This window comes from Anas platyrhynchos, chromosome 2 (genome assembly GCF_047663525.1).
Source record: "Anas platyrhynchos isolate ZD024472 breed Pekin duck chromosome 2, IASCAAS_PekinDuck_T2T, whole genome shotgun sequence".
NCBI classification, from domain to species: domain Eukaryota; kingdom Metazoa; phylum Chordata; class Aves; order Anseriformes; family Anatidae; genus Anas; species Anas platyrhynchos.
The window spans coordinates 77264553-77288991 of NC_092588.1; the positions used below are offsets into that span (position 1 = coordinate 77264553).

Below are 24439 nucleotides of genomic sequence, written 5' to 3' on the forward strand. Positions count from 1 at the left end.
CTTTCTAATTCAGATGTTTAACTGTGCTTTCAGTGCCTACCCTTATTGTCCAAGGATATTAAAAGTCATACATTTATATTTATTGGATAGTAATATAAAATTAACATCCCTATTCTCTTACCTTTTTTGTAGAATTAATAGCAGTGGTGAGTAAAGATACCAATTTAATAATTTCTTTGTTCTCTGAAACACTCTTGAAGTAGTTCTTGTTTTGAACTGAATCAGACAAATTGAGTGATGCTGCATCTGATGTACTATCTACAAAGGCTGAGTCAAATACAAAAGCAGTTTTAGGACAAACATATTGCTTACACTCAGCAAATTCCTATTGACAAAAACTAATGATCTGTTTTTCAGTAAGTATGCATTTTAAATTTATGTATTCTTATTAATCAAAAAGACAACTAGAAATCTAAGTAGCCAGCTAGTAGTTACCACATATTCATAAACTTCTCTATAGTTGGGAAACTTGCTTCATCTGGGTTCTCTATGAAATCTGGAACAAGTTTCTCTCTAATTTTTCAAGTATTCCCCTTTCCCTTCCCAACCAATTTACTTTTTTCCTGTACTCTCCACCTAAGTGGAGAGTACAGGAAAAAGTGATTTACTGATATGTCAGCACTGACTGAATCTTCAAATATTTTTATTTTCTAAAATACTTGGGATAGGCTACAATTACAATTTGAAGTCAAAGTAAACATTAAATCCTAGAGGATTATCACAGTCAGGCCTCAAAAGAAAAGAATGATAAAAAGAATGTCCATTAGTTAGGAAATACCTATAGGATTGAGTTTATCATCATTGTTTTATTTCATCTCAAGAAAGAGAAACTCTTGTTTTTGAAATAACAATTTAATTTATTAAACAGTTCAAATATTACTACCCTATTTTTTAGGTGTATAAGAGGAATCTACCCTAGAAACATTCAATGTATTTTGAAGTACCTGAAGTGCAAGGTAGACTAATTAATTTGGCTTGATTTTGAAAAATTTCAGATAAGAAAAATTCAGCAACCAAAGACAGCATTTTAAATTTCCTTCAATAAGTATCTTCAATAACTTAACTTCATGCCTGATCACAAAACACGTTAAGTCCTTTTAACAGTTTCAGTCTACTCGATCCTACACAAAAATCTCTCCACCAATATTGAGCTTTTATATTGGTATTTATTCAGTAACAGTCTTTCTTTAGGATCAACTTACCTAAAGAAATGTCAACACAAGCTTTAAAACCATTTCAAGATGTGAAGTTACAAACCATGCTGGCAAATCACAAAAGGTCTTTTGTGCAGTGGTAGTGACTATAATTGTTTTACAAATTCACTCAAAATATCTGCTATGTTACCCAAGCTGGCTCCATAACAGCTTCTCACACATTGCAAGAACCCAGAGCAGTGTAACTGTATGAGGCACACACAAAATCCCCTTTCTCAAATTCCCACAAGGACAAGTGTCTTCAGGCAAGCAAAGTTTTTAATCACAAAGAAGACCTCACCTTTTTCTACTCTGAGGTGGTTTAAAATCTATAAATCTTCATTCTCTTCCTTTTGATGCATTTCATATTTAATACCCTTTTTTATATACTGTATAAATCACATTTACCTAAAATTAAAATTGAGTTTATCATTACCATGCATGTTTTTCATTCCAATCTCTTTCATTCCATCATCAGAATCGCTGTCTCTGCTCTCACACTGCAACACAGCCACTTTTCTCTCTAACATTTTCTTCTGTGGAAAAAAAAAAATCATTTTCTATTTGCAGCAGTTTTGAGACATTAGTTTTAAGTATAGTTATTAAAGACAAACCTTGGATATTCTCTCCTTACTCCACTGTCCAACTCCTTTCATTACTTTCACAATGCTGTCTACAGCTTTATTAAGCGTTTGCTGTACCTCATCCAAAGACGGAGTCATGATGATTTTAGGGATACATAGGTTAATGCTAGTCCTAATAATAGGATGTGCACTTGTCTTCTTCTTAGAGGCACTGTGATTTTCTAAATGAAAGACAATAACAGCGACAAAAAAAGTTCACAGTTCTTTTCAAGACCTCGTTCTAGGATTTATAATGATGTAAACCAATATATACAGCACAACATTGAGTACTTCTTAAGGAAAAAAGACTCCTGGGTAATTTATAAGACATATTGGTAAAGTCCATGCTAGCATCGACAATATCTATGTGCCATGTTATTTCTTTCCTCATCAAATTGTTCTGCACAGCTAAGCTCTGTTTAACAGAAATTTATCTGGCTTGTACTCACAGTCAGCATATTAAATTGGGCACAAAAACTTATCAGAATCTCTTCGTATTGGATGCCTTATATGCTAGAGAGGCCAAAACCAAATGTTTTTGTTTTTGTTTGTTTGTTTGTTTCTTAAAAATAACTAACAAGAAAACACTTCAAAAAGAGTGTTGGAGCATAACGTATAGAAGATCTTAAGACAATTAGTAAGAGAAAGATAATACACCTCTTTCTCATACATTTCTCAAATGTTTTTTCATACATTTTTATATAAAAGCCAAAGTCACACAGCAACCACTTAACAAGCTCCAAATATATAATCCATCTCCAGAACAGTAGTGTCTGTCCTAAGAGAAACAGTATCACTATGATACATACCTACTCTTAAAGGAAAGAAAAATTCCTCTGGAAAAATACCATGTTATCAGCTGTGATTTATCACGACAGCTTACTCAACTTCCCATATTTTCTCCTCTTTTACATATCTGTCTCTTTTTGATACAGTTTTGGTATATAACATCTACATATTTCTTTTCAGAGGCTAACTAAGCAGGAAAAGTACTAAAATATGGGCACCTAGGAAGCTGATGGTGGAACATGCGTGGATGCGCTTGCGTATGGTCTCCAGAGTGTTTCGTGTGACTTTTAAAAGAGCGTCAATATTACAACCATTGAAGTAGGAAAGCAGTTCATTGGCTTCTTCCTCTAACACTTCTAAATCCGTTTTCTTCCTCTTTGCTGGAGGGGATAGTCTGGCCCATATCTCACTGGAATTGTGGGAGGAAATCAGGCTTTTTGATCTTCTTTCCTCCTCTGTTGCTAAAACATCAAAAATCTAGCTAGTTAGATTGATTTAGGAGATACAATGAACCAACATACCCACAAGTGTCTGAACTAACAGCTAAATTTTACCGAAGTGTAAATATCCATCCGTACCTCATTCTACTGGTCATTTTACCCCTATCCACCTTCTCTACTCAGTTCAAATTGGCATAATTATCACAAACACACACGCACACACAGACACACACACACACACAAAAATCAGAGAAAGAATCTAAGAATCTCAAGGCTTTATCAGCCTGGAGAAGAGAAGGCTCCCGGGAGACCTTACAGCAGCCTTCCGGAAACTAAAGGGACCCTACAGGAAAGCTGGAGAGGGACTCTTTGTCAGGGAGTGTAGTGACAGGACAAGAGGGAATGGCTTTAAACTAAAAGAGGGTTTAGATAAGATACCAGAAAGAAATTCTTTACTGTGAGAGGGTGGTGAGGCACTGGAACAAGTTGCCCAGAGACATTGTGGATGTCCTTTGAAGTACTCCCTGGAAGTGGATAGGGCTGGAAGTGGATAGTCCAGGTTGGATAGTGCTTTGAGCAACCTCGTCTAGTGGAAGGTGCTATGGGCAGGGGGGTTGGAATTAAATGATCTTTAAGATTCCTTCCAACACAAGCCATTCTATGTTTCTCTAAGTCCAGCACTTAACCAAGGCCTGTAAGTAGTTGTTTCTAATGTATTAACATTTGAACACGCAAGTTAGACTATTAACGTTGATGTATTTTTCAGATGATTGTTAGATGATCTATCATTATCCAGACAAATTCAAGTAAAACTCTTTAAACATTAGATACTGACCGATACTTCAGTCGGCTGAGCTACAATATCCTCTCAATGGTATCAAGCATGCAAAAGAAACAGAAACATAGAGGTACAATATAATCTTACCTGTATTTTTTTCCTTTATTTCATCAGTGAGATCAACTGGCTTCTCATCTTCTTTTTTGACCTGTACTTCAGTGTCTAGTAACATGTTAATCAGCTCATTAGCTGCTTCTTCTACCAGTGAGCTTTTCAAATGTAAAGTCTGGGAACCTTTTATACAGAGCTCCTATTATCAAACCAAAACAAACATATGTTCTCATGGTTCCTGGTACTTATGTCTATTTCATGGTCACAGCAGCCTTTATTAACACAAATTTCAAGGCCCATATTTGTGAAAAAACTTGATCAATGCACAGCATTATTTTTAAATTGGTTTGTTCCACATTTTTTAGTTTTGAGCTTTTTGTTCCGACAAATAAAACAACATAAACATCTTTCAAAATTGCTGTGAGTTGTTTCCTAAAATACACAACTCATCCAGAGTTAATATTATGAAATAATTTTTATAATGCACAGCTACATCAAAGAGCTCCCAAAAGCAAGTATTTTGTAATTTTCTTATTTTTTCAGTGTAGATATGGGAGACATTAACCTTTCATTTAATCATTTCCATTTTATATTACTTGACTGTGCCATAAGGAGTATTAGCTAATTGCATTTTCCTTTTATAGTCAGATAGGAGATAAAATCCATCAAAGTTGTATTTATTATTAGAATAAACAAGAAAATTATTAACCGGGGGGAGAAGAAAACAAATAATGAGATTTAATAAAATTCAGAAATATTTTAGAGCATTGTGCATTTTTTGTCTTTGTTATGTCCTATTTCTTTAAGCTTACTCAAACCTGGCTACCTCTGTTTAATTAAAATCAGTAACTGGAAGAATTCAGATGTTAGCAAGTCTCAATCATTTCCAAATTTTAAGACATAATACTTGGTCTTCCTAATGATTCATTCTATTTGAGAGATCTGTTCTGTAGCATCAGAGAAAATATTTAAACAAGCTACTTTGGTGTTTTGGTTTGGTTTTTCCTCCCATAGTATATCACTTTTTGTTGTAGCAGCATCTTTGGAAACTTAAAGATATCTAATACATTGAATTTATTTCTAGTATTTTCTAACAGGAAAATGAAATAAGCTTACTAATCTTATTATTTTAATTGTACCCATAACTGGGGTTAGTATACAATTTACTCTGTTAATTCAAAATGATCAGCTGTTGTGGTGCTGTAATTGCTAGGCAGAAGTTCAAGCTTTCATTTGCGCTCACTCTCACCTATTTTTACTTTAGTGAATATATATTTTAGTACTAGCCCTATCAGGAGAAAAAGTAGCAGCAGAATCAACAACAAACTATGGATTTTGAGGTTTACAAAATACCATTCATTCCATTAAAAAAAATAAATTGTAAGTTTTTCTTTCGAATTAACAATAAGGAGAGTTTTTACATGAGACAAAAGAGGAAAGACCAAAAGGTACGTATGCTAAGAGAAACAAAACTCACTGTAGTGTTTATTACTACAGGAGACCAGGCATAGGGATTTATTTATATGATCTACAATCTTTTCAAAAGCAAGGTTTATTTCAGGAGAAAACACAAGTTAGACATTATATCCTAAAAGGACACAATATCTCACAACATTCTGATAAAAATAACGTTCAATGTCATTATTAGTTTAATTATGTTTCACCTACTAGCAACTTAAATGCTTATGGTTAATCCTCCTGAACACAGAAGTATTTTGATGAAGCAAATGAAGGGGCTCTTCCCAGAATACCTTCGCTCAGGCACTTCTGAGTATATTTTGCATACATCAACTCAAGACAGCTCAAGATTTTGAAAGATACTATGGCAATGCTTATGTACTGAGTATTTTCTCTCCTGGGCAACCAAGTGCACTTGTTATGGATGTCATTCACAGGCATCAGCTGGGCAATTCCCAATGCCAGTAAAGGCACTAAACAAGCAACAGTTAAAAAAAAAAAAAAATCACAGAGGAAAAACACTTAAGTGGTATCAAAGCATAAAGGAAATAGCACACAGCAGTTGGCTTGGCATTAGTAAACTCAGAAAAGAATGTATCAGCTCAGACATCTTTGCATTTTGTATTTTTGTTCCTTTTTAATGTTCTAGCCAAAAAAAAAAAAATTGGAGATTTCCTTACTTCACTTTCCAACACTTTCTTCATTAATTCCACAGTGGTTTTATCTCATAAAAAAATGAACAGACTTTAATTCAAAATATTAAATACATCTTTATGAAAATTTTATGTAATAACCTTAGTCTTATGGAGAAATTCCTCACAGTCCAGTGGTTCATCTTCTGGCAACTTACAGAGTGGCACACTACTCATTTCTTGAAGGACAGCATCAATACGAAATTCAATCAAGTCATTCACTCGATCAAGTAATAGCTCCAGGTCAGCTTTTGACGCAAACAGAAGATTCAAAACAAGTTTAAAAGTTTGAAATAGTAGTTTTTGCAGAGCCCTGCTAATTTTTTTTTCCTTCAATAGACTAACTTATTCAATTTTATATGAACTCTACACCTTAACCAGTTTATTTCAAACATCTAAACTTTTATGGCAAAGTTCACCACTGAATTCATAATTGATGCTTTGCATAACATACACTCATCTAGTACATGCTGTACATATCCTAAAATATAATAGGTGAAATACCATAAAATACACAAGAAAAGCTTTAAGTATATGAATTTGAAAAATAAATGCAAAAATATAACAACATTACAATTCAGTTGAGGTGTTCTTCCCCTTCTCCTATAGCCTGAATCAGTTATCACTTGGCAAACCCACTATCAACAGAAATTTTTGACAAATAAAACATCCATCCTTCAAAAAATGTTAGAAGCCAATTAATAGTTATCAGACACCAATCAGTAGAATTTTCACAGTTGTATAGCAATTCATTTTTAATGCTGAAAGTGAAATAAAAGCAAAGTACCTGTTCCAGACTCAAACTATTTGTGATATTCAAAATTAAATTGAGTGTAATGTCGGGCTAGCATCCAACATGCTTTTTAATTTTCCATTTCAGCTAAAGAAAATTTCCACTATAGTGACATACATAATTTCAAAAAGTAGAATCTGTATTCAATATAATATTATACATGAAACAGAAGGAATTTGGTATCTTCAGAAACAATATGCATCTCAGTGCAGTCTTGTGATAATCTTTTGAATAAAATAAAAGTTCATCTGTTTTGTAAAGCTGTTGCCCAAACAGATGTGTGTGCATTAGTGTTAAAGACACTTTTTTTTTTTTTTTTTAATAAGAGTAATAGGAAAAGCTATTAGGTACTGACAGTGCTAATTCCATGAAGATATTCCCTCAGAACTTGTTTTGTGCATGTAGAAACAAAAGGCAAGACTAGGAAAGGTCTGAAACCTAGATATTCTTTAGGGAAAAATATAACTAAAATAGATATCTTTCTCTGATTTCAAAATACACAGGACCTTGTACATACTACTTTATGCTTGCTTAAGCCCTTTTGCCATCCCATTCATTTAACTAAAAATTTGACAAAGATGTTAGGAAAAAAAAAGATGTTTTTTAAAGCAAACATTTCATGAAGTACAGGACAGGCAAAAATTCTGATTTCTGTCACGTATGAGTCAATTAAGTGCAAATCATATCAAGGACAGTAAGCTTAATAATGTAACTTGCATACCTACAGAAACAAACCAGCAGAAGTCAGAGGAAGAGGAAAGTGACTTACCTAGTTTGTCAAAAACTGTATTAATATATTTCTCAATATTCAGTGATGTCCAGGTCAGTAACATCAGACCTGGCTGGATAGCATCATCTACGTTTGCTAACCAAGGGATCATCAATTGTTCAATAGGATGTTGTATTTTCAGTTTAATTCTTTCATATTCTGCCAGAATCATCTGAAAAAAACAGGGAATGAAAACATTTTAGTATACACTGGTCCAAATCTCTTCACATACACTCATTATGACTTAAATTAAGACAATTCCGCTGTATTTACATTACTGAAATTCTTAAGAAGCTCTAAAAAATTGTTTGGGAGGTGTTTTTTTTTATTATTGTTGGCAAAAGTTCTTTGTTTGCTACTTTTCATAATAGTACAAGTACTAATTCACAGGGAAATTCACTTTCACATGTATTAAAAGGGTGGGGGGTGGGGGGAGTTGTTCGTTTTTTGTTTTTTGAAGTAGCTTGCACATTTTAGTCCCTAAATGGATGCTCCAGGAGAAAAAAAAAAAAAAAGCCCAGGAAAAAAAATCATCATCTAAGTTAACTCTTCAGCAGTTTTATTAGAACAACCGTACCAGAGTCTTAATACGGTATTTGGTTTTAAAGACATCTTTAACCCACTGATCTACTTTCATATTTTGCAAGAAACTATCCTTGTAATAACTTTATAATGTAGCATGACATTTTTTCTCATTTGAGAACCAAGTAGCCCTGTGAAGTTATAGTTTTCCAGACACCTCCTATCTTAGAATCTTTGTCGTCTTCAGTTATCTAGAACCTTGTCTGTTCAAGGGTAGACAAAATAATCTGATTTAAAAGATAAGAGAAGGGGAAACTTACGCTTCTCTTTTTTAAACTGTTCTATAGGCATCTATGTCAAAACACTGGTGCAGAAACTATGCTGCTGTATGCTGTTTACTGGATTTTACACTTTTTAAAGGCATACCATCTGTTCCTCCATCCTAATTATCCTCTCAAAACAAAGTGTATCAAATGTTAACTCCATTGTTGGATAAGAGATGAACTACTTCTCATCTAGAAAGCTGGCAATGGAATGAGGAATCTTGTTAAGTCTCCTTTTCCCCCCATCCATATCTCTTTCCCAAAGTCTGTAGTGCTTTCCTAAACCTGTGCAACCTGGAAGCAACTTCACAGAAGACACAAAGCTAGGAAATTCTTTTTTAAACATCTCAAGACAAAGTTATAAAGATTCAAAAATAAAATAAAATAAAATAAAAAGACTTGCTAATGTTGTCTTAATGTGTAACAGCTGATCATCATTTTTAACTTTCCCATGACTACAGAGCCTAGTCATTTTAATATATGCTACACATGTATAAAACAACTAAAATTAACCCACCTGCAAATCGTAGACAATCTTCTTATACCAGTCTCTATTCTGTTGAATAGCAATCGCAAATGGTGGGATTTCAAGGCACATGTGAGCCATGCAATCTGTTTCTCTAATTAAAGTTAATATTTGAGGGTCAAAATTCACTAATAATTCTCCTGTTTCTGGAGCTTTTACCAATAGAGTTGTGTGAAGACCTGTTTTAGTTATTTCAATCTGCAGGAAAAAAAGTCATCACTCCCGATCAGACAAGCCAGTACAACAAAATACTTAGTTTTGAATGTAAATATCAGTTTGGTACAAAGAAATACTAAAATCAGATATTGTAATCAAGATTGATATCATATGAATCAAAAACAGGACTTTATCGATGCAATCTGTATGTACCCGAATACTTAACAGTCAAATTAACTGTTCTTCATCAGACAGATATTTTTCAGTTGGTTCCTGGATATCCTAGGCCCCATTCCACAGTCAAACATTGAAGCCAAAGCCATAGATTTTTTTTTTTAATTCTGTCCTCTGAAATCTCATTTTGTTAAGACTTATCATGCATTCTGAAGACTGCACAACCTCTTGGATGAATTGCGTTTAATCTTGGATAATTTCTTCAGGCATCTTTTGTAATTGATTCCTAGTTTCTTCTTCTACTTTTTTTCCACTAACAAACAGCTGTATCACACTGCAGTCTTAATGTCTCTGTAACTGTCAATTCCACCTAACTTCCTGGACACTTTTTTTGAAAGATTAAATTAATATTTATTAAAATTATTTTGTTCTTAACAGGGAAGCCTAATCACATTAGTGATTTAACTGCCTCATTTGAGTATTTCAATACCATTTGTTTTCTGTTTGAGTGTAAGGAAGAAGATTCCTAAGAAGATCACTCATGGATACCACTCACGTCTTGCTGCTATTTCTGTTTTCCTGTTGTCCTTTCTCTGACATAACTTTCTTTTTCATTATTCACTTCTAAAGTTTCATGTATCACTTTACTTTGAGATGGAGCTTGTTTGTAAGCAATAGCTTTAGAACCCAATGATTTGCCATGCATTTCTTCCTTTTTTTATGCAACACACAAACTTTGCTTCCTCTTTCAGTGACTAATATATGCTTGACTATACTGCTTCCTTCAACAGTTTCATATATTATAATGACATTAAAGACAATTTTCAAGTAAACATTAGTCAACTTTTGTCAGTAAAGTTGTTGTGCTTTATCCACTAGCAATGAAGTTGCTTACTCTGTACAACTGCCTTAAAGCGCAGCTGAACTTTTTGGGATTCAGGGACTCATTATTCTTACTTTCACTTTCTTCCTCTCCCACTTATGTTTTGTTTTTTTTTTTTTTTGTTTGTTTTTTTTTGTTTTTTTTTTGTTTTTTTTTGTTGTTGTTGTTGTTGTTGTTGTTGTTTTTTTTTCAGGAAATTTTGATTACTAAGGTAGTACACATTGTTAACAGAAATAAGGGGTATGTTGAAGGCATGAATCTTACACTGCCCTAGAACTGCACTTTCATACTTCCCAGTATTTTATTATTTCAGTATGTCCAAGTTGAATTGGGAATAGCATGAAAATTATGGCTTTACATCTTATGCTATTAAAATAAGTAGATAAACAAAGTGGTTGGCATTCAGGAACAAACAGACAAAAGGGAAAAAATATTCTAAAACATGAGAAAAAGACACTAAATTTAACTACTTCCATTGTATAGTACGATAAAAGGTAGCATGCCACAGCCTTATTCTGTTGCATTTGTATTCTGCACAGGACACTCGCCCCTCTCGCAGCTTCCTTTTCTTCAGGAATAGAGCATGAGCTCCACCTTGTGTTCTCTGACATTCATGTCCACATCACTCTGTGCCTTTGATACCTCAAGAAGTGAGAATAGACTACTGAACAGTAATCGCATTATTTTTAATCTAGTATACGAGTACATTGATGTGAGTAAATATGCTTTTCATACGTTTTCAAGGCATGTCTTTTCGTTTCAAAAACTTGAAATTGTGTTCAAATTCACCCCTCTTTGCTCCCAAATTATTGAAGCAATCTTGGTGAGTTTAAATGGCTGTCCAGTGGCTGTGCTACTGGAGAAGCCAGACTTACTTTCAGCACAGTTCAGAATAGGGACTAGGACCTCACAAAGCCAGTAACCAGTACAGGTGAGAGCCTCATGCTTTGGACATTTTAGCCATTCTGTGAAAGCCAAAAGGAGAATGTAGTTTAACTGTTCTGTAAAGGCATGCTACATGTCAGAAAATCTGATCAGTAGATCATCTAGCCAAAGACAACATGTGCAGCCCCACAAGAAGCACACATCCTCCTTAGTCTTTACAGCTGGGATAGGGAACCCATCTTATAAGTGCCCAATCAGGGACTTACCTCAGGCATAGTTCAGTGAAATCTATCACCAGTATACTTGGAATCATGCAGATATCCAGCACAATACTGGAATTAAATCTGAAACCAAGTTCAGGATGGAAATACCAAACAAATGCCAAAGGCTTTCTGACACACCACAATTCCTTTTCTGAAAAGGAATGATACACATACCTCCAGGTAATATTCTTCAGGATCCTTGATTCCCAGTTGGAAGTTGTTAGTACTAGATTCATCATCATCAACATACACCCAGCACCAAAGCCAAAGCAGTCTGAATACAGCATATAATGCATCCTCCAATATTTTAGTGCCTTCTCCTGTTTTAGCACACCGAATTGACGCAAATTCTCCAACTTACAGAATTGGACAATCAAAGTTAGTGATCCCTTAAACCTTCGTGGCAATTGCAAATGTGAAAGGGAAAGGAAGAGTATATTTAGATTGGGCAAGAGACTGCAGGAGCCTCTAGTCTCAGATCTTGTTTAAGACTAGGTTTGAGAAGACTGATATTTATCTGCCTCAGAGTTTTTCATATTATACAAAAGTTAGTGTTGAGCTCCAAGAACAAGAGGCAGCTGCATTGCTAACTATGCCAACAACTTCAAAAGAGTTATCTGTAGATTGTGATCCCTTTCTTTTGAGATTTCAGAGGCTGAGGCCAATTTTTCTGAAACAGGCTCTTTGCCAAAGCAACAGAGAAACTGGAGGTGGAAAATATGCCAATAGGATAGTAGAAACTTTCAGAGATTTCATAGCTAGAAAATAGACCTTACAGGCATTGTTTAATAATATGAAGGCATTCAGAGGTTCTACGTTCAAAAACCAAGAGGATAAAATCAGTCAAATGAGATTTAGAACTTAAGGTAAACCATGATTTCTGAAGAATATTCAACTACAAACTATTCTGCCTTACCAGATATTTGCTAGGAAGTGAAATAGTGCAAAATACATTTGTGCAGTGTACTTAATCAATAAGACGCTCTATCAGTTGAAATTAGATTCTTTTTATACGTACACTCACTCTGAGGGTACGTATGGATTATCACTTAAAAAAAAGAGAATCATATTATTCAGATCAGAGGAAACTTGTGTCTACTTTTATCATAAGCCAACCAGCTGACAAAGCTCCTCTCCCCATGTAACCTTCTTGCACCAGTCAGTAGGATATGAAAAAGATTGAGGGGCAGCTAAGGCTAACACTGGATTCTCCATTATGTATTTCCATAACAAATATTTTTTCATTATAATTAACATGATCTTTCAAGTGCTCCTAAATTCAGCTAAATCTAAAGCTTAGCATACCTGACTATTAACTAGAAATTCTTTCACACTGCTGTAACCCAGTGTGTCAATGGTGCCTGGCACAACAGGAATCCAGTCTGGTCTGCAAAGCTAGATTTTATCAGTCTACCACAAACAAAAATCCACCATGTTTTTTTAAAAGAAATATGTAATCAAAATCTGCTGTTTTACCTGCTGAAGCCATCCCCTGTGATAGATCACTTCAAACTCCATAAGAACTTTTGCTACTTTGTTGTAGCTGCGGATTACACGCTTGCCATCAGGTGTCTGCAGTACAGATGGGTGCTTCTGGAAAGACTCCATGGGCTCCTGGATTCTCTGGAACAGGTGGCGTGCCCACAGGATCTTACCAGCTATTGGAGGCAGATTACGAGCCAATGGAGGGTTCTGCTTCTGCTTAGTATAGAGTTTACAGATTGCTTCTATGTCATGTCCATAGTTCTGAAGGATTTTCTGATATTTTTCATCAATGCCAAGATTTGGGATTTGTAATCTGTTTTGAAAAATAACCATTAGAAAAATTTCTTCAAGAACCCTGAAATTCTTCTGATGCGCTGTTGAAAATTCTTTCCCAGATACCCTTGCATCCCTTAGAAAATAACTACTCCAGCAGAAGATTTTTGACTAGAGCTTGAACAAATACTGTCACAACCTGATTCCAAACAACCAAGATTTAGGCCAGATGATAAAAGTTTCCAAGTAACCAAGATTTAGGCCAGATGATAAAAGTTTCCAAGTAAGCCTACACATTTTCTGTTTTGTCACTATTTTCAAATACCGAGCTAAAATTATATGCAAACTGTAACTGATCTGCTACTATCGGCCTATTCTACTAAGCAGAATATTGTAAGAAAACTGACACAACAAAGACTGAGGCTGCTTTGCAACAATCTGACTTTATCAAGACAGATTTCGCTATTTTCTACTCAAGCATTCTAGCTTTACTGTGTGAACAGATTAATTTCATTAAGGACAAAACTAATGCGAAGATGCCAACAACCAGGACAGGTTTCCTGTATGTACAGTAATTTTGAAATATAGTAGTTGTACATATAGTAATTTTGAAGTCCATTCATATTTTATATATTTGGATGCATAAAAATATGTATTTTTATTCATCCACATAGCTGAGGAGACATCTCTTATCAGAGCTAAGCAGCTGAGGGAAAGGAGACTGAGTTGGATTTTGTTTGCATTTAAGGAGATACCTACTCTACTCTCCCCTTTCTCACCACCCTCAAAGCTTTATTTCCATTGTCTGTCAGAATTCTAGCAGGCTAGATAGCACATAGTACCTTTCAAATTTCTTCAACATGGACAGTGCTCTTTCAGTGTCCACAATATTTTCAAAGGTGTTGTCCATAAACGTCTTTAACTGATCCTGGAGTAGAACACATAATTCTACTGTGAAGAACTACATAAGGTACACATCTCAAATACAACAGATGTTATTTTTCAGGATTTATAATGTATTTATTACATTAAAACAAAGTTTATATGAGAGCAACCTCAGTAAGTATCAATTTGACCTCTCTTCCACCCACTTTAAGCAAAATACAGCCAACTTTCAAGGCTTTTCCTTCCCCCTGTTCTCTCTGTACTTATGCAACAAGGAAAAGCTTTTGAACCCTCCAAAGGAAAGTTAACTATTTATTTGTTATTGTTTATTTGTGCTATGCTCCCATTCACCCAACAAAATCAACCATTTTTATGTTATTCTTGCTAGCATCTGTACTTTTGTTTTCATGAGGAATCGTTACTACATTTAATACTTATTTGATTCATAAAACCTACATGAAGATCATTTATCTCTTTGCAAAACTCTTCATAGTCTTGGTCAAAGTCAGCCTTCCGTTGATCCAAGAAATTGTAATGCTTTTTCTTCATGATGTCAACAATACTCTACACAGTTTCATAGAAGAAAAAAAAATCACCAAAAATGGTCTTAGCAAAAACTTAACACATCAAAATATTTAGCCCAATGGTTTGTGCACATTCACATTTTAACTTTTGCATTAGTTGCCATTATTTGTTCACTTAAATGAGATCACAGATCACTTAAATGATGTATTTGCAGGAAACGAGTTTGTGCAATGGCCATATGACTTGCAGTTATATTACTTACTTCTGCTTTCAGTCAGTTAGAACTGACAGTATATTCAGACTCATGCTTATCATAAAAAGCATTTGTTACTCATTGTTACCCATGAAACATTTTCTCATGTAGAGGTTCATTAGTTCTATTTAAAAGTTAAAAAAGTTCAATATAGGAAATTATTTTCACGGTAGTATTTTCCATGTCTTTAACTCGTATCATAGAAAACTAGATTATTCAAAAGCCACAGTAAGATGCAGGATGTCACCAGCCTGGGACTTATTATTCCTTCTTTTATGTAGCTGCTGTCCATTTTAAGGAAAGTACATCTTAATCAGAATCTCCCATGAGGTATACCCACAGGTAAAGATTTCTGATGATGGATCACTGTTGAACATGCTAGGAATTTACCACAATAAACTATAAAGCTCAAAATATTTTCAACACAGCAGACTTCTGCCGTTTGATTATAAGCCAACTTAACTTCACTTTTGTTACTTGCCTGTAAAGAAAAATCCTATGTTTTCACCTACAAACATGCAAATCCTAGACAGCAACTATATGGTAAAGCATGAAGAATTGCAACATGGCAATTTCCTACTATACAATTTTTTCAAGTTACTTAATCAGTCACTTAACTATAGCTAAAATCCATAAGAAATACTTCAGTACCTCAATTTTGCCACCATTAAAAAAGTACAATCACTTTCTATCCTTTATGTGTACTATCCACAACCTTCCATGTACTACCTTCTACATAAACACGCTTAATCCTCCCCTTACAAAAAGCTCTTACTTTAGGACCTGAGTGCTGCAGTCAGTGATGTGGCATACCTGTGGAGAGTTTGCAGACTGCACCACAGTTGGCTAACAGTCACATGTAGGTTCTCAACTCAAAAAAGCCCCAAATAAATGAGATGCTTGTGTTCCAACCTACGAAAATAGTATCTTCATAGTATGGTCTAATAATTCTCAGCAAACAGAGTTGCAGAGAAGTCTCTTGGCCCAGCTTTAGAGAACAGCTCTCAATGAAGGGAACAACCTTTAGAGCAGCCCACACTCATCCAACCTATTTGATAGAGTCCTTGGGCCAAACTCTCCTTCCAGTTGCACCCAGGTTTCTTCTCAGAAGACTAGAAAAGAATCAAAACCCTGGACTACAACATGTATTGAATCACATCAGGATGCATAATGGAAGGCTCACATTTTACCCTATGGTTACTTAACTACATCAGCAAAGTAATTTATTCGTGGCCATAAAAAAGGAAGAGGACAGTGTTATGCAAATTAGAATGCCACATTTGCTGCCACTGTATGGTGTGATCTCTAAAAACAATCTACAAACTCAATACATTTAATACTTGTGATTTATTTTAGTATTTATAAGTGCCACAATTATCATGACACTGCACTAAGATATAAAATAAGGTAAGTTAAGTCAGGCTCAGAAAAAGCAGGGAAGACTATACTTTTTATTTAAAAAATATATAAAAATCTCATCACAAATGGAAGACAAAAAGAACATAAATTTGGCATATTGAAATTCTTAGAAGAGCTCTTTGTTATTCAAGTCTCACTCCTACTAAATAAAATGGCCATGAAAGAAACCAAAAGTAGTAATAAAACAAGCAAGGGATTAATCTGTTACATGAAAAAAAAAAAAAAAAAAAAAAAAAAGCCTGAACTTGGAGAGCCTTCCAGAGCAAACCTGCTAACTCATTTCTCTCCATCCTTCACCCCAAAAATAGACATCTGTGAGTTGACTTTTTTTTCCTCTCCTGAAATGCAAAGTTATCAATAGCACTTTAGGTGAGTACAGATTTTAAGTAAATCTATTTATCTGCTTTGCTGGAATAAAACTATTTCCCTAATGTAATCAACTAAATCTGAGAGTGCAAGGTGGTTTGGTCTTTGTGTTTGTTTTTTTTTTTCCTCTTTACTTGAAGGAACTAAACTAGTATTTATTTCCTTTTATGCGTTACGGAAATGGAAATGGGGTTTGTTTTCCCTCCAAGCTGCAAGGAAGATCTGGCTACAGCATCAACAAGCAGAGCAATATTAACTGTCCTCTGTGACAGGCCCTGACCAGATGCCCCTTTGAACAGTGGGCAAGAGATCGAGCAGTCACAGTACACTTTCATAGTTCACAAAACATTTTTAAAGAGAAAAATTTTCGACTTGTCACTTTTTCTACTGATCATAATGCAAAACCATGACACCTGTGACAAAGTCCTCCTATTTAGTTCATTTTGCAATCAACTTTGATTTTAACACAGATCCTTCACATGGCCACCTGCTCCTTTGCATCGTCTGCTCCCAGTGGTCATGCACTTGCAACATCAGCTATTTCCCAGTAATTTTAGCACAGCTTGCAGAGCTATTTTTTCTCTTGATAAATGTTTTCTAGTTTTCCTAATCATTTAATGTTTCATTTTCAAGTCAGACTGAAAGGATATCCAAAATTACTGTGTACCTCGTATTTTGCGATCATTCCTTCCAAACCCTCAATCTTAGACTCCTGTAGAACCGAGTAGGTTTTCATAGTATTGAAAACATCTATTATCTTTACCAGACGTCGATGAAAGCTTTCAAATTTTCCAAAGATATACACCTCACTAAAATTAAACTGTCTTTCAGCTGGATCTTGCTCCAGTTTTTCTTTCATATTGTGATAGCAATTTTGATACTCCTAAAAATAAAGAAGAATTTCAAAGAAGAATGTTGAGCATGTAATAAAAAACATTGCCATAAGATATAACAAAAGTTGTGCAGACAGATATGATCCCCTCTAACTCAGTAGCAAGTAGAAGTTTGATCAATAAATAGTCATGAACAATATCATTATCGGGTCACACTTTTCATCAAATGAATAAATTGCACATATATGCACAAATATGTGTGCATTTCATCCTTAACTAGTGTGAAATTTTCTTCCCCTCATTTTATAGCAGGGCTTGAAAAATGGGTCCACTGAACATCTAAGATGACAACCCAGATCTCAGTTTTCAGAAATTCAAAATAAGGTTTGTGCACTGAGCACTTGTATTGGGTAAACATATTTCAGATTATCTAAAACTACTGTTCAGAATAAAACCCTCCTAAAGTTAGAATGCTGCTCTATTGCAGCTTCCATTTTTCTTTCTGCTTTGTTAACTGGGCACAAACCTTACTCCAAACATGTTGAAATTAAATTCTTCTCAAAATCACATTACATAGGCAACAGATTTCCTTGGGATGGTTTCTTTCAGGAGCAGTTCACCTCAAAATACAAGCTTCATTATTTTCTATCACATATATGTATCAATAACCATATGTATAGGTATTAACACAAAGGGCCCAGAGTTTCCTAAAGTGATTTTATGAAAGCTTTTAGACTTGGTAAGAGTCAAATAAAAACCTAATCCTTCAACATATTTTAACGTTGCAGCTGAAAATTTTGTTATACCTTTATAGAAATATACAAGTTTACTGATTGTTCCTGATGGTAAGAAGCTGTCATATAAATTTGCACTAATCTGTGCAGTAACTCTGAAAGATTTGTTTCTTCAAAAGGTGTCAGGATAACGTTTTGTTCTTATAGGCACATATTATTAAGAAATGAAAAAGTAATAACAGAGAAAACCTAAGATGAGCCTTATACCTGCAGGCAGGCTATCAAAAAGACAAAGGTAGGCTCTTCACAGTAGTACATGGACAGTGGCCAAGAGATAGTGCAAGTAAACTAAAACAGAAGGTATTTTGACTGGATGGTAAGGAGAAAATTCTTCATCCTATGAATAGTCAAGCAGCAGAAGGTATGCAGTCTCCATCCTTGGAAAATTTCAAGGCATAACTGGATAAAGCCCTGGGCAACCAGGTTTGAACTCACAGCTGCCTCTGTTTTAGCTTTGAATAAGAGATTGGACAAGATAACTCATGAGGACCCTTCCAATGTAAATTAGTCTATGATCCTATGTTCTAAAAATTCTCCTATGGCCCTGTGTGAATAATATTAAAAAAAAAAAAAATCCCCAAATGATCATGGAATTGTATTAAAAAAAAAAATAGTGGTGTGTCTTCCTAACAAGCCTAGGCAATGTGAACAGCCAAATTCTTCTGTTATTCTCAGTTTAGAAACTGCCTTTTCTAAAGATATAGGTTGTCCAGATATCTTCAGAATATATTTGGCTAAGTGAGACCCTCTGCTTTCCTTTCTATTATACATACATGAGAATAAATTTTATAGAGAAACTCAGACATGAAAATCCAAGTAATTGTCATGTAAGAAGCTTAGTTAAGTTAGGGTAATGATGGAAATCCTGTTTCCAGAAGTTCATCAGACACTGGACTAAATTCTTCATTGGCTCTAATAAAAACAACCCAGTGTCAAAGGGTATTTTTCTGTTGCTTCATTTTCCTATACATTGTAACATTCCTTCTTTGTATAAAATACATACTCCACTATTTATCATGCCCACTGAAATCTCACCATATATTCTGTTTTTCAGATGTTCTTTGCACATACCTGTTTAAGCCGAATGGCTGCAAAAAGCTTTTCCATAACTGTCTCCTGAGGTTGGTTCCAGATGGTGGCAGTATCATTATTTGTGATATAAGATTTACATGCTGTGATCATCTGATTAGTCACCTATAAGCAATTTTAACCTCGTGAAAAAAAACTGCTGCAGGACAAAGCACATATTACTCTTCATTTAATCTCATTCCATACCTCTGATTCCACTGGCCTAAGACCTCCAAAATAGCAAAACCAAATACCAGCTGCATAGACCATGTTCCTTGCAGTATATGGCCTGCGGACTATTACACTGCCGAAGTGTTGTTGATTAACTGCACTAATCCTAAACCTAAACACCTTTTATCAACCTTGAAATTACACAGACTACAAAGTCATAAGACTTTGGACCTTCTAAAAGAAAAGGAAAAAGCAAGGGCCCATGAGACTATAATAATAAAAGAACAAGTTGTCCTTCCAACTTCAGTTCCTTCTTTATGAAATCTTAAAAAGATTTAAGGGCTCTATTAATATACGTGCTTTGTAAAGCACGGTTCACTGTAGGCAAAAATCATTCAAATAAAAAAGCTCCTCAGATCTGTGCATGTCATGGCTGAAATTAACAATGATCTTCAAGAAGTCTGAAAAAGTATTACAATTCCTAGTCATTTCTAGAAAAATAATTTCTAACTTTGGAGAAGCTTTGTCACTATTTCCAATTCTTTATCCACTCAAAGAACAGCATAAAACTGGCCAATATGATGGCTCTTAAATTGCTTATTCCCTTTGCATATTCTTTCTCACTCAACCAACAACAAAACATTGCTTTGTACCTACCTTTACAAAGAGCGAGGATACCTTTTCAGAGGTATTGTAATACTGAGAGATACTCTGAATCATTTTAATTGCATTTATAAGCCCTGGAATAGCATCCACCATGGACACCTGTAAAGGAACACACAGCCTCTGAACTTATCTCAATACTTTTATTGTCTCACTTTAGCAAGCTAAACAACTACTAAACAACAACTGTTTAGAGAATCCAGCTGCGTTACTAACACAATATTTTTAACATTTCTGCTTCTGTTTCCCTGGGCCTGTCCTGTAAAACATAACAGTCATATTTCAACATCCAAGCCCTACAGCCCAATTTTGGGAAAACAATTTGCCAGAGGCTTGGCTTGAAAGAACTCTGGTCAGTTAAATAAATTTGATATAGAAAAAGGCCTCTTCAAAATTACTATTATTTTCACTAAAAGTATGTTTTTACACCCCAGCGCCATGCCCCAGCCCCTGCGCTGCACAGGGAGGTAGAGGAGTGCAGAATGGAGGGGTGATGTTGAGCATGGGAAGAACAAGTGTGAAAGTAGGTGGGTTTTTTTTGTTTCTCACTACCCAAATCTTTATCATACTAATGTTTCATAAGTGAGACTCAAATATTGGACTGGGAAACACTAAAAGAAAACAGTTTTATCACTGTCCAGTAAAGGGAAACAGACTGCATCATGAACCATACCAGGGTTTCCCAGAGCACTGTTTGGAAGCAATTTGGGAAAAAGTAAAGAGAAAGCAGAAGATGGGCAGTCAAAGCTTTGAGTTTTCAGGACTATTCATTGTATTTCTCTAACTAGCAAGACACACAGCCAGTTACAAAACCAGTTTTAGTAAAAGCAACCATTTGCAACCTACTTTCGCAGTTAATGGCATAAGAGAATCCTTCCTACTCCATATTACTCAGTACTCCATATTTACTACAATATACTTGCATCAGTTGTTACTAAAGCATGGGAAGGTGATTTATATTTATATGTTAATGTTTAAACATATTTGCATTTCCTAAACCAAGAAGCTGTAAATTGCCTTATAAATGTTAGTCTAAGCATGACCTGGCCACCACCACAAAGAGCAAAGCCCATCCTTTGTCTTCAACATATCACCATGTCCACTTTTTTCATTTATTTTTTTATTTTCAAATTTTTCACTTCATTCCATAGCACAAAATCCAGTTTCATCATTAGACTGAAAATCTTTTATAGCCAGAAATTCCCATTAAGCCACTTATAGCATGACTGAACAGTCCTAAATTGAAGATACATACCTAAACTGCTATCTAACTGTCATTTCCAAACTGATCCTATAAACTACAAACTACATTTATTTCAGTTGTCTCAGAAGATTTACATTAAGATTTGAGAAGTTTTGCTTACAGGGTCAGCATTGTATAATGGGTCACAACATTTCTGCAGAGCGTAGAGGTATTTCACATTATCTTTAGCTTCATTTACTGCATTTGTGATGCGAATATCCAACACTCGCCAATTCTAGGAATAGAAAGTTGAAAATAATAAGAATAAAAAACACATTTCAGAAACACTGTTTTGACTAAGCAGTTTTGAGATCACCCTTTTTTGTCCTTAACCTTTTAACTACTTTGAAAGCACACATCTTGCACTTTGAACAACGGGGATTCCCCCAAAAAATTAAAACAGATTTAAACTTTACCTGCTCAAAGTGGGGAATGTGGAAGGCAGAAGAAAATAGAAGTCACAGATACTTCAATATTTGGCCTACCAGCAATGTTACATACATTACCAAAATGAAGTAGGCTACACAGAGAATTTCTATTCTTTACATCTGTCATAATTCAAAATAGAAACCTTCAGCAGTTTGGATTTAGCAGCAGTGAGTACTCCAAGCACTGCCTTCGTGTCTGGGTTCTTCAGCTGGTCCATAAGGTAACTGAATTTAGAAAGTCTTCTCTTCCAGTAATCAAGCTCTGCTCGCGGTCCAAGGTCGTCAGCTTCCCTTCTCAATTGGTCATTTTCTGCAAGAATCTTTTATCATATAATAATATTAGTGACTGATGATAATATTTTTTATCTGTATGGATAGCACAGATTCATTTATAATTTAACCGTCAGTGTTAACTCCTGTGATAAACTATCTAACTCAGCCACCATCTCACATGATCCATCTTTAATTTTTTGGTTTGAGTCTAAGAGGGAATATCTCAGGAATGTTGTTATAGACATCTTCTGCAAATAAGCTGCAAATCAGGTTTTGAAGTATAATTTTGACCACTAAGAATAGCAATCACTGTATTAAAGTGTTCATTTTGCTTTCCTTACATCCACTAGGAATCACTGTTTTTTACTTTTTGGTTTCTTGGATAAAGTGAATCTTTTCTAGCAACCTACTTATTCCAAGAGCAGATTATGAGGTAGGGATACTCACCTTAGTAACCATAATATAACCATAGCCAGAATATTTTCCCTTACACAGTATGGGCAGGTGGAACTCACAGTATATGTGGAAGTATGGATAGGAAGGAGCATAATCACTGTAATCTTTCTCCAGTGGGCATCATACTACAAGTAACCAGCTACATTAGAATATACTAAAGTCAAGATTGTTCTAGCGTGCTTCTCAACATTTTTTGATAAGCATATTTTTTGTAAGATTTTTGATTCAGTGAAAAATTTTACTATCTGATTCTACTTAATATTTTACAACACTTGAGTCACAACAAATACAAGAAAGCACTGCAAATCTGTAACAATGCAGAATGTGAAAACTTTAATCGTGAATATAATTAAATATAATGAATCGTGAAAATATTTACAATAACTTTGAAATGGTAATGGTAAAACAACTCTTTTTACTATTTTGAAATGTATCACTCAAGATTTTGAGGATTAAGATACACTCAGGTACATTTCAAACTACTTTGGAGACTTCTTTATCCCTTTCATCATCTCAGTGGGGACAGCTTTTCTCTCTCAGCTCTGTAACATGGGTTGAAATAATTTCTGGCCACATCATTATGTTTCCTGTACAAGCTGTAGGGGAGACTGCAGATATTTATGTAGAAAAGAAAACCACAGGAGGTTACTAAAGTAAAATAAAATGAAATAAAAAATAAAGTAAAATAAAGTAAAATAAAGTAAAATAAAGTAAAATAAAATAAAATAAAATAAAATAAAATAAAATAAAATAAAATAAAATAAAATAAAATAAAATAAAATAAAATAAAATAAAATAAAATAAAATAAAATCTCTAAATTATAAATCTTTAGAGGCTGGAAGAAAACTGATGGGTGGTACTGCCTTACTCTGCTTTTCTACTCTTCACCAGTATCAGCTTTTGCCCATTGTCAAAGAGATGGCATTGGTTTGAAAGAACATTTAGTTCAACCCAATCACGACGATTCTCACAGTAATTTCTTTATAAAGGATGAAGCCATGCTACAGAGAGGAAATGCAGATTCAAGTCCCTTGGAGAACTAGACAATGTGGAGAAAAATTAGCCTGTATAAATAATTAATAATTATCAGCTTAAATATAGACAGTGATTTTCTTGGGATTGCTTTGACCCAGGTGCAGGACCTTGTTGAACTTGGCCTTGTTGAACCTCATGAGGTTCACACAGGCCCACCTCTCAAGCTTTTCCAGGTCCCTCTGGATGGCAACCCATCCCTCCAGCATTTTGACTGCACCACATGGCTTGGTGTCACTGGAAAACTTGCCGAGGGTGTGCTCGATCCCACTGCCCATGTCACTGACAAAGATGCACTGGTCCCAGTACTAACCCCTGAGAAACACTCCTTAGCACTGATCTGTACTTTGACACTGAGCTGTTGACCACAACTCTTTTGGTAGAAGTGCAGTTCACTGTGATACATTCTACACACTAGTTTCAGCTTATAAATTCAAGAGATTTGGGTTGTTTTTTGTTTTTTTTCTTAAATTCCTTCCTTTTAAGAGGTATAGACCTTAATAAACACAGAGATGTCCTTCATGGAACTGATTTCCTAAAAATAAACATACTTCTCTTATAAAATCTAGGCAATAATTTCTACATGCAGAACAGAGAATAAGATAGCAACTAAGTTTCCATTTTCCAAATTTAGAAGTTAATCATGCTGTTCTCTTCCTTTTAATTTTATTTATACTTAAAACAAGTACACTGATCTTACAACCTTACAGTATTTCTAACCACATGAAGATGCTCCATCAGTGTGTGGATGAGGCAATTAAGCAGTAACAGGGAACTAAGCTTCCAAATACACGTGTACACTACATTTAAAAGTGGATGGAAAAAGCTGTCTGTAATCTTCTAATTTAGAAGTAAAAGCATGCTAAGTAACTTAAGACATAGGGATCAATCAC

The 24439-nt window shown here is 34.8% G+C and overlaps 1 protein-coding gene across 5 annotated transcripts in view; it reads right to left on the reverse strand.

The window, feature by feature from the left end:
- The window catches only part of DNAH5 (dynein axonemal heavy chain 5), a 152252-nt gene that overhangs the window by 98369 nt on the left and 29444 nt on the right, over positions 1-24439 (reverse strand). For 4 of the 5 annotated variants that reach the window (XM_072034973.1, XM_072034972.1, XM_072034974.1 and 1 more), the window contains exons 7-22: positions 21928-22104; positions 21478-21591; positions 20108-20215; positions 19283-19405; positions 17252-17467; positions 14478-14585; positions 13979-14064; positions 12855-13176; positions 9009-9215; positions 7647-7818; positions 6187-6332; positions 3971-4133; positions 2824-3066; positions 1808-1998; positions 1630-1729; positions 122-267 (exon numbers count right to left, since the gene is read on the reverse strand). In XM_072034973.1, coding sequence (XP_071891074.1) covers positions 122-267; positions 1630-1729; positions 1808-1998; positions 2824-3066; positions 3971-4133; positions 6187-6332; positions 7647-7818; positions 9009-9215; positions 12855-13176; positions 13979-14064; positions 14478-14585; positions 17252-17467; positions 19283-19405; positions 20108-20215; positions 21478-21591; positions 21928-22104 — 2622 coding nt within the window. The remainder of the gene's footprint in view (positions 1-121; positions 268-1629; positions 1730-1807; positions 1999-2823; positions 3067-3970; positions 4134-6186; positions 6333-7646; positions 7819-9008; positions 9216-12854; positions 13177-13978; positions 14065-14477; positions 14586-17251; positions 17468-19282; positions 19406-20107; positions 20216-21477; positions 21592-21927; positions 22105-24439) is intronic. The other variant, XM_072034975.1, reaches the window with a different exon arrangement.